The sequence below is a fragment of the Phoxinus phoxinus genome (genome assembly GCF_949152265.1).
Source record: "Phoxinus phoxinus genome assembly, chromosome: 6".
NCBI lineage: Eukaryota > Metazoa > Chordata > Actinopteri > Cypriniformes > Leuciscidae > Phoxinus > Phoxinus phoxinus.
Genome location: NC_136881.1, coordinates 44,033,707 through 44,044,290, shown reverse-complemented (window position 1 = coordinate 44,044,290; position 10,584 = coordinate 44,033,707). Strand labels below are relative to the sequence as shown.

At 47.5% G+C, this 10,584-nt stretch overlaps 3 protein-coding genes across 3 annotated transcripts in view; all 3 read left to right on the top strand.

Annotated features, from left to right (window-relative positions):
- olfm2b (olfactomedin 2b) overlaps positions 1–5,061 on the top strand; it is an 8,038-nt gene extending 2,977 nt beyond the window's left edge. Inside the window, exons 5-8 of the mRNA XM_079617246.1 lie at positions 900–1,119; positions 1,332–1,438; positions 4,034–4,148; positions 4,296–5,061. Coding sequence (XP_079473372.1) covers positions 900–1,119; positions 1,332–1,438; positions 4,034–4,148; positions 4,296–4,876 — 1,023 coding nt within the window. The 3' untranslated portion in view covers positions 4,877–5,061. The remainder of the gene's footprint in view (positions 1–899; positions 1,120–1,331; positions 1,439–4,033; positions 4,149–4,295) is intronic.
- mslnb (mesothelin b) overlaps positions 1–10,584 on the top strand; it is a gene marked incomplete at its 5' end in the record, with an annotated part of 567,774 nt that overhangs the window by 530,526 nt on the left and 26,664 nt on the right. The window lies entirely within an intron of this gene.
- On the top strand, positions 5,752–10,554 carry mvb12a (multivesicular body subunit 12A). Its single transcript, XM_079617259.1, has 10 exons — positions 5,752–5,901; positions 6,471–6,566; positions 6,641–6,724; positions 6,800–6,899; positions 7,051–7,180; positions 8,554–8,694; positions 9,583–9,698; positions 9,799–9,857; positions 10,129–10,188; positions 10,329–10,554. Exons 2-10 carry the CDS (start codon positions 6,471–6,473, stop codon positions 10,389–10,391), a joined length of 849 nt encoding a protein of 282 aa, XP_079473385.1. The 5' UTR covers positions 5,752–5,901; the 3' UTR covers positions 10,392–10,554.

The following is a 10,584-nucleotide window of genomic DNA, read 5'->3' as shown; positions in this document are numbered from 1 at the left end:
TGACCCCTAAACCAACCCTCACATTCGACCTCCGACCCCTAAACCAACCCTCACACAAGCAACACACACTCGACCTCTGACCCCTAAACCAACCCTCACACTCGACCTCTGACCCCTAAACCAACCCTCGACCTCTGACCCCTAAACCAACCCTCTGACCCCTAAACCAACCCTCACACTCGACCTCTGACCCCTAAACCAACCCTCACACTCGACCTCACACAAGCAACACACACTCGACCTCTGACCCCTAAACCAACCCTCACACAAGCAACACACACTCGACCTCTGACCCCTAAACCAACCCTCACACAAGCAACACACACTCGACCTCTGACCCCTAAACCAACCCTCACACAAGCAACACACACTCGACCTCTGACCCCTAAACCAACCCTCACACTCGACCTCTGACCCCTAAACCAACCCTCACACTCGACCTCTGACCCCTAAACCAACCCTCACACTCGACCTCTGACCCCTAAACCAACCCTCACACTCGACCTCTGACCCCTAAACCAACCCTCACTCAAGCTTCGTTAGATTTAAAGGTGACATATTATGCCGCTTTTCACCAGATGTCATATAAATCTATGGTGTCCCCAGAACGTGTCTGTGAAATTTCAGCTCAAAATATCAGATCATTTATTATAGCTCGTCAATTTCTCTCCTTTTTGTTAGCTGGGATTTTACAGTGCATCCGGAAAGTATTCACAGGGCTTCACCTTTTCCACATTTTGTGATTTTACAGCCTTAATCCAAAGGGAAAATTGAGCTCGGGTGCATCTCCTGTGTCCATTGGAGTCCACCTGTGGTCAATTCAGTTGATTGGACATGATATGTAAAGGCACACGCCTGTCTATATAAGGTCCCACAGTTAGCAGTGTGTTCCTCCACAGGACCTGCGCTGGAGCGTGTCTCAGTGTCGCCCCCTGCGGGCGCTGACGGGGCGGCTGCGGGCGGATGCGGGGCAGCTGGAGTCTCTGAAGGAGCAGCTGGGGAGACTCGAGGATTCTCTGTCCGTCCTGCAGGAGCTCTTCACTCTCCGGCACTATCAGCGTCTGCAGGAGCGCTCGTCCGTCCTGCAGCAGCACCTGCACACCTGCTCCAGCCAGCTGGGTATCTGCACACACACTCCTGCATTACACACACACTTTATCTCAAGTGACTTACACTGCATTGGTTCATTCATTCCCTGGGGATCGAACCCATGACCTTGCTCTACTTTTACAGTGTGTGTGTGTGTGTGTGTGTGTGTGTGTGTGTGTGTGTGTGTGTGTGTGTGTGTGTGTGTGTGTGTGTGTGTGTGTGTGTGTGTGTGTGTGTGTCAGGTTGTGGCAGGTTGACGGGTATCAGCGCTCCGCTCACCGTCAGATCTTCAGGCTCACGCTTCGGATCATGGATGATGGACACCATGATTGACAGTTCAGACAATCGTGTATGTAAAAGATCTGATCCTACACACAACACATCTGTACTTTAACCAGACTAGAGAAATATGTCCATGTTCCAGGTAAGAATCCTGGTTCCCTATCAGTCAGTCACGTTCGACGTTATGTCAGGACTGACCTGATGAATTGGGGTCTCACCTGAGAGTGGTGACAGAATGCACATTGTGAAGTGAGATTTGCATCGCAAGCCACTCCCCCGCTTCCGGGTATATAAGGCAGCGTGCAAAGCTTTCGATTCTGAGCCGCGTGGACATTGATTCACTCTGCTCTTCATTCATCGCTCCTGCGTAGTAGAACAAGAGGGTTCCCATCCGTGTGTTGGTGTGACGGCGTGTTCCAGTGGAGTCGCGGTTGCTGAGTGCTTCAACGTCTAAAGAGCAGTTTCCCTGAAAGAGTAAACACAGGTGTGACGTTGCACCTTTTTAAAGATGTCATTCCACTCGTGTGTTTCTGAATGCGGTCTTTTCCTGGCCCCGTCTGACAGCCACGAGCTCTGTGCCGTGAGTTCCCTTTGCTATTCCCAGATCTGGTTCTTCTGCACAGCACAAGGCCACTTCATTTCATTTACAGGTTGATCTGAGGCTCCCCCGCCGGTTGAATCCGGCTGTGGTTTCTGGGCCTTCTCGTGGAGGTCACAGCATCTTATTCGGGACTCCCGCGGATGACCGGATGCCGATTGCTGCTTCGGAAGGTGGGCTAGAGTCCTCTAGTGCCTCTCTTACTGGAAGTGCACAAGGAGGTCGTGGAAGGCACCTTTTTCTGCCTGAAGTCACTCCGCTGCCTCCTTCGCTCTCACTACCCTCGATGGCGGGGCGGTCAAAGTGTACGTAGAGATCCCACAGGTGGAGTGTGCAGTTGTGCCCTCAAAGTGCTGCCACCCAGCGGGGTCATCCGCGTCTCCCATCCAAGGGCTTTAATGACCCACTGAAGGGCCTTGGAACGCGCAGCTTTGTTTGATGCGTTGATGTAATTTCCACTGAAACAGGAAGCTATGGCGGAACATATTGAATGGCTCCTCCCCCTTTTCAAATAGCCAATAACGTTTAGTTTACCTTACAGACTGACAGCACCATGGAAGTGAATCCGAGCGCTGATGATACGCTGGATTCAACAGTAGAGATGTCCATTTCATTCCCAACCAACGTACAGTTGGAAAACAGAATAAAACTTGAGCGTTTGAGCAAACGAACACACACTCCAACCCATATTGCTGCGTGTCTGTCAACAGTCTCTTTGGCCAGATGGTGTTTATAGCATAGGGGGCGGGACACTTTAGATTCTAGAGAGAATTTGATAGGACAGAACATGTGATGAGGAGCTGAAGTCCGCAGTGATGTCATAAAAATACAGTGATACTGGACAGGCCCCCTCCGCCCTGCAAGCCATGGCCCCCTGCGTGTATACAAGTCCAAGGCCCTAAAGCCGGGTTCAGAACTACCCTCGTGCAGAGAGTTGATGCAGGAGCTGCGCACAGCGATGGACCCTCTCGGCGACGAAAGTCACTGCGCAGTCCTTGGGGCAGACAGTGTCAACATTAGTGGTCCAGGAGCGCCATCTCTGGAGGTGGACAAGGGTTGTGCCACCACACTCACTGCCCCCACATGGTGTCTGGAAGCCTGGCTAATGCTTACCAGCTCGTCTCGCTGGGTCACTCGGATGATCAGACTCAGCTATGCGATTCAGTTCACCTGGCGTCCCCCCAGGTTCTGCAGCGTCCGGTTTACCTCAGTGGCAGACAAGGATAATCCTGTCCTGCGTGCGGAGATCGCAGTCCTATTGCCTGAGGACGTTTTACAGCCCATACTTCATTGTGCCCAAGAAAGGCGGTGGGTTACGACCAATCATGGACCTGTGCGTCTTGATCCTGGCCCTTCACACGCTCCTGTTCAAGATGCTGACGCAGAAACGCATTCTTACGTGCGTTCGCAGCCAAGATTGTTTTGCAGCGATCGACGTAGAGGACGCATACTTTCATATCTCGATCCTACATCAACACGGGCCATTTCTGGGCTTTGCGTTCGAGGGATGGGCATGTCAGTACAAGCCCTTCAGCCTGTCCCTGTCACCCCACGTCTTTATGAAGACCTGACCGCCCTGACTCCATTGAAGGAGGAGGGCTTTCGTATCCTTAACTATCTAGATGACTGGCTCATACTGGCCCAATCTCAAGATCAGTTATGCAAACACAGGGATATGGTGCTCACGCACCTCAGCCGCTTCGGACTTTGGGTCAACTGGCAAAAGAGCAAATTATCCCCTGGGCAGAGGATCTCTTTTCTCGGTGTGGAGTTGGACTCGGTCACGAACGAGCTGGAAGGGGCAGCAGTCGTTGCGTCCTCCATAGGGATCACAATTAATCAGTTCAGTTCTGATGTAACAACAAACGTGACGGACTGATAGGGAACGTCTAGGTTACGAATGAGGCGTTACACGTTACGTTACATTAGTAACCTAGACGTTCTTCATCTTCATCAAAAAGATATTGATTTTTAGCTGTTTTAGCTTATTTTAAAGGTGTGTGTGTGTGTGTGTGTGTGTGTGTGTGTGTGTGTGTGCGCGTGTGTGTGTGTGTGTGTGTGTAGGTGTGGGTGATGGATGGGTATCTGAAAGGCAGGCGTCTGGTGGAGTATCAGTCGCTCTATGACTTCGCTAATGGACAGAACTTCATCATCCATCATCTTCCTCACCCGTGGGCAGGTATGAATGACTATCTATCTATCTGTCTATCCATCTATCTATCTATCTATCTATCTATCTATCTATCTATCTATATATCTATCTATCTATCTATCTATCTATCTATCTATCTATCTATTAACAGTGTGATGTATGTGTGTGTCTCAGGTACGGGTCATGTGGTGTACAACGGCTCCCTGTACTACACCAAACACCACAGTAACGTGTTGATCCGCTATAGCCTGGCGTCGGGTGTCGTCCAGCACCAGCAGCCGCTCCACCAGGCCGGCTTCAACAACACCTTCCCGTACTCGTGGGGCGGCTCGTCCGACATCGACCTCATGGTGGACGAGCTGGGCCTGTGGGCCGTGTACAGCTCCACCCCTCACGCTGGGACCCTGGTGCTGAGCCGGCTCCACCCGCACACACTCGAGGTCCAGCGCTCCTGGGACACCGGCTTCCCCAAGCGCAGCGCCGGCGAGGCCTTCCTCATCTGCGGGACGCTGTACGTCACCGACTCACACCTGGCCGGAGCGAAGGTCCACTTCAGCTTCCACACGGACACGGCGTCCTACGAGTACACCGACATCCCCTTCCACAACCTGTACTCGCACATCTCCATGCTGGACTACAACCCGCGCACGCGAGCGCTGTACACCTGGAACAACGGACACCAGGTGCTGTACGAGCTCACGCTGATGCACTTCATCCGGACGGCCCGGGACAGCGACCAACCACACGCCGGTTAACTCCTGGGAGACCTCGTGTGTTTCCCGCACGGATGATTCCGCATGACCGACGCATGTGAACATTTACTGGTCTTGTTTTACTCTGCTAAGTGAAAAAATGCATCTTCAGTTTCGGAAAGGTCCTTCGTTTGGGGGGGGAAAAATGAACAAATGTTATGACTTGTACCTTCTGAATGTTTGTCTGTAAAAATCAAATAAATAAAGAAAATACATGTATCAGGTCTTGTCAGTTTTATTTATTTATATGCAAACTCTGCCAATTAATATTAACATATTTAATTAAATGAATACAATTTGTAAAGCAAAAATCCACCAATATGAAACTAGCTGCTTCTCTAAATATTATTCCTTTAATCATAATTTATTTTACCTTTCATTTATTAATTTAGTGTTACTTTATTATCATTGAGATACTGTTATAGTTATTTAAATATTTTAAATTATATTCATTTTTGTAGTTTACATTTTCATTTCATGGTCATGAGTTAAGGATAAGGATTTAAAAAATATATTTAACTCACAATTTTTTTTACCAGATATTTTAGAACTTAGCATAACTAGACAAATATATTTTCATAAAATGTATAAAAAATTTTATGAGTTTAAGATTTGCATGACTTTTCCAGGCTTTTTTTATTCTTCAAAGGAAAAAATAAAGGTATTGAGGTGCTGAGGTAAAATACAAATATCTTGATTTTTAGTTGTTTCAAAGCTATTTTGTCTTTATTTTGAATCATTTTAAGTCATCTTTGTAAGTTGTAAGTCGCTTTGGACAAAAGCGTCTGCTAAAAGACTAAATGTACATGTAAATCGTGAGGAAGTCCGCTGAGAAACTAGTTTAGAACATAGGTTTAGAACCGTGCGAAAAAGATCCCGTCTCTGAGCATGCGCAGTCCTCCGTGACGGCGTCGCTGTGCATCATGGGAGTTGTAGTCGGTAGGTTCTTCCTGTTCTTTGACTGTGAGAGGGAGTTGAGTTCAGTTTCACTCTTTTGAATCGAGAATAAACTTCATAACCAGCAGCCTGTAAGTACTGAATTTCGCCTCACGTGTTTATTAAAGCCGCTTATAACCAGGTTAATGTTTAAATGCGGGTGTTAATGTTGATTATATCGTGAGTTTGAAACTAATGAAACAATAAGATGATCGCGCCTCATCGAGCTGATAAACCAGTATTAAACGTGTGATTAACTGATATACGTGAGATATATTTTAACGTGAGATTCTTTTCGATCCTGGAGAGTTTTTATTGATGATGATCTTATGTTTACTCGTGTTCCTATAAGTTTGAAGCGGTCATAATGATGCTGAGTTCACGTCATACCATATTTACCATAAACACGTCACGTGACGTTATACTCGGAGCGTCACGGCCTCCGACTCAGAATTATGCGTTTCTATGGGAACACCATCAACAATATTTTGTAACACCATCAACAATCTGCAGCGGTCAGGTGGTACAAGTTGAAGTTCTCCGAAAATTCCATTTTTACAAGTTGTAATTAGCAATTCATTCTCCAAGGATTTTAATGCTTTTTACAATTGGTAATTACAAGCGCATCATTAATAAAGTCTGATGGTGTGTCTGTCTGTAGATGTCTACGTACGATCCGTCTGGCGCCTCCAGCAGGCCCATCACGGCAGTGGCCTGGGCGTCTAACAGCACCACCTGCCCCAGTCATTTCAACCTGGTAACCATGACAACCACTCACACCTGCGGTCACATGGCCATATGATGTCACTAACCGTGTGCATGTATGTTTAGATCGGTCAGACGGAAGATGGAGGCTCCGCTAACTTCATCCGGGGGTTCGCGATGAAATCGGGATACTTCCTGTGTTACACTAAGGTAAGATGCGTTAAAGGGTTTATTCACTCAAGCAATAAGCAATTCACCCAATCCCGTCCTGCCTCCGTCTCGTAGGATCTGTCCGGCGGGATGGTCGTGGCGGATGTGCAGTTGAAGTCGGATAAAGAGTCGATTCCTCCCGGCTACTGTTACATCCCAGAATACCTGGAGCCCAGTAAGACGGTTCACTGGACAGATCTGCTTCTCATGACCTTCTGACGTGCTGTGGAAGAGTAACCTGTGTGTGTGTGTGTGTGTGTGTGTGTGTGTGTGTGTGTGTGTGTGTGTGTGTGTGTGTGTGTGTGTGTGTGTGTGTGTGTGTGTAGAGGCGTCTGTCACGAAGAAGAAGCGCATCTGTGTGCAGATAGTTCCAGTGGGCAGCGTTACGATGGTGGTTCTCGATCTCAAACTGACGGCGAAGAACAAGACCATGGTGCAGCAGTACACCTGCCTGGGGTGAGGCTCGCTACATGCTGGCTCGCCGCTTTAACACCAGACCTTTCGTCACACGTTTTTTTATTTCAGGCGCTCTATTCGACCGTTAAAGGGAGAGTTCACCCAAAAACGAACATTAGCCCATGATTTACTCTCCCTCAAGCCATCCTAGTGTATATGACACTCTTCTGTCAGACGAACACAATCTGAGTTATATTAAAACATGTCCTGCTCTTCCAAGCTTTATAATGGCAGTGAATGACCGTTTCTGTTTTGAAGTCCATAAAAGTGCATCTATTCATGTACTTCTGAAGCAAAGCCATGCGCTTGTTTAAGAAAAATATCCATATTTAAAACTTGATAAAGTATAATAACTAGCGTCCGGCCAAATGAACATACGGATTACACTTAAAGGATTAGTTCACTTTTAAAAACACTTTTGCTGATGATTTACTCACCCCGATGTCATCAAGATGTCCATGTCTTTCTTTCTTCAGTGGAAAAGAAATGAAGGTTTTTGATGAACACATTTCTCCATATAATGGACGTCAATGGGCCCCAAACGGGTCAAGGTCCAGATGACAGTGTCAGCGCCGCTTCAACGGGCTTTAAACGACACCAGACGATGAATACGGCTCTTATCTAGCGAAACCATCGTCATTTCAAACATAAATAAACAAGTTTAAGTTTTATAAGCACAAGCGCTCGCCTTGCTCTGTTCTGTGATGCGCGTTCGTGACGTCACGTGATACACAGTTACGCTGTAAAGGTCTCGCTTCTGTGAAAAGTCAAACATTTCTGTCCTGGCGAAAATGTTCTCTGAGGCTTTTTAATATTCCAACACCAGGATACGCACACGAGATGGGCATTTTAAACGATAAACTGACACAACGACATTTGAATATGTGTGTATGGTCCTCCTTCCGCACATCTGTAAACACTGACTCGTCAAGCGTGACCTTTACAGCGTAACTGCGTATTACGTGACGTCACGAACGCGCATCACAGAACAGAGCAAGGCGAGCGCTTGTGCTTATAAAACTTAAACTTGTTTATTTATGTTTGAAATGACGATGGTTTCGCTAGATAAGAGCCGTATTCATCGTCTGGTGTCGTTTAAAGCCCGTTGAAGCGGCGCTGACACTGTCATCTGGACCTTGACCCGTTTGGGGCCCATTGACGTCCATTATATGGAGAAATGTGTTCATCAAAAACCTTCATTTCTTTTCGACTGAAGAAAGAAAGACATGGACATCTTGATGACATCGGGGTGTGGAAACTACCAGCAAAAGTTTTTTTTAAAGTGAACTAATCCTTTAAGTGTAGAGCGCAACTTTATTTAAATGTTTGGGTGAAGTATCCTTTAAGTGTTTGTTTGGCTGTGTGTGCGTCAGGGACATGAATGGCTTCGTGGTGTGGTGTCTGAAGGGCCAGTTCTCCAGCCCGGCTCCTCAGGCCAAGCCTCGCAGTGTCAGTCTGGACCTGCGCAGCCTCTCCCTGGACGGACCCGGACCCCCGCTGCCTCTCACACCCAGGTACGCCTCACACCAGCACACTCCAGTGTCTGGGTGATTGACTGCTAAACCCGCTGTGTGTCGAGAGCGGAGTACGGAGTCAGAATCCTCTCCGCCGCCTCACCGCATGTTTAGAGCTGTAGGTCACACAACCTGCAGCCTTACAGTCGTCCAGCTGGTTGCTAGGGTGTTGCTATGCCTATGAGGTTTCTATTATGTTCAGGCTTGTTACTAGGGTGTTGTTATGTGGATTTTAGGGTGTTTGGGGTTGTGGTTTGGGCGTTGATGTCTGGTTTTTAGGGTGTTAAGGCTGGTTGCTAGGGTGTTGCTATGTGGGTTTTGGGGTGATTAATAGGGTGTTGCTGTGTAGTTTCTAGGGTGTTCAGGCTGGTTGCTAGAGTGTTGCTGTGTGGGTTTTGGGATGATTAATAGGGTGTTGCTGTGTCGTTTCTAGGGTGTTCAGGCTGGTTGCTAGAGTGTTGCTGTGTGGGTTTTGGGGTGATTAATAGGGTGTTGCTGTGTAGTTTCTAGGGTGTTCAGGCTGGTTGCTAGAGTGTTGCTGTGTGGGTTTTGGGATGATTAATAGGGTGTTGCTGTGTCGTTTCTAGGGTGTTCAGGCTGGTTGCTAGAGTGTTGCTGTGTGGGTTTTGGGGTGATTAATAGGGTGTTGCTGTGTAGTTTCTAGGGTTTTTACGCTGGTTGCTAGAGTGTTGCTATGTGGGTTTTAGGGTGATTGAGAGGGTGTTGCTGTGTCGTTTCTAGATAATTCAGGTTGGTTGTTAGGGTGTTGCAATGTGGGATTTAACATGATTGATGGGGTTTTGCTGTGTAGTTTTTAGGATGTTTAGGGTGTTGCTATGTGGTTCCTTCGGTGGTTTTCTCGCTCTGACTGTCTGTCTGTCTCCATAGCAACCCTCACAATATCCCACCGAAAGTCAGCCGTCGGCGCAGTAAGCTTGACATGAGCAAGCCAACAGAGGGAGTGTATGACAGCGGTAACCATAGCAACATCTATGGTATCACAGGTACAGCAACAGGCAAACTTACAACATCATCCTTTCCTCATATAAATCACATGTGGTATGAGTAAAAACATCCGTCACTCTTGTCTGTTCGTTCCCTCAGCGATGGATGGGGTTCCTTTCACTCTACACCCCAAGTTTGAGGCTCAGTCAAACACAAAGGTCAGAGGTCACTGCATCATTCATCAACATGCAATCATCTGGTCATTATGGCACATGAACAAAATCATTCCCTGTACTTTTTTACTATGTCAATTATTTTATTATGTGAGGAGAAAGAGTCGCTAGTTGTGACCGAATTTAGCTTGGGGAACCTCTGACCACGGCATGCTTTCATTAGCCAATCACAATCAATAACAGCTTTCTAAACTGTGATGTGTGTGTGTGTGTGTGTGTGTGTGTGTGTGTGTGTGTGTGTGTGTGTGTGTGTCAGGTGTCTGTGATCACACTGAGTGACATCCGAATCAAATCCGTGCAGGACATCGAGAACGAGGTGAGATCCTGTGCAACGCTGGCATGATTTTAAAACAATGCAGAGATGTGTGTCTCTGGCTCGGCGGAGGACTTTTATTTTGAAAGCCGTGTGTGTGTGTGTGTGTGTAGCCGATGTGAGTCTCAGCTGTTTCTCTGCAGTATAACTACACGTTTGCGGTGGAAGAGCAGGCGGCGAAGAGACTGCGTCCGTCGGTGTCCTGAGCGCCGTATCCGGCTCTGCACATCCGCTCGGATCTATGCAATCTCACCGTGAAATCATGGTTCTCTCTGGTGTATGATCATGTTCCTCACACTACTGGTTCTGGCTGTTCTCTGCTTCTCGTCTGGGGCTGTTAAACATGAAGGATTTTCTGATGTTTGTGTATGTTACAGTTTCGTGTGTTTCTGCGAAACA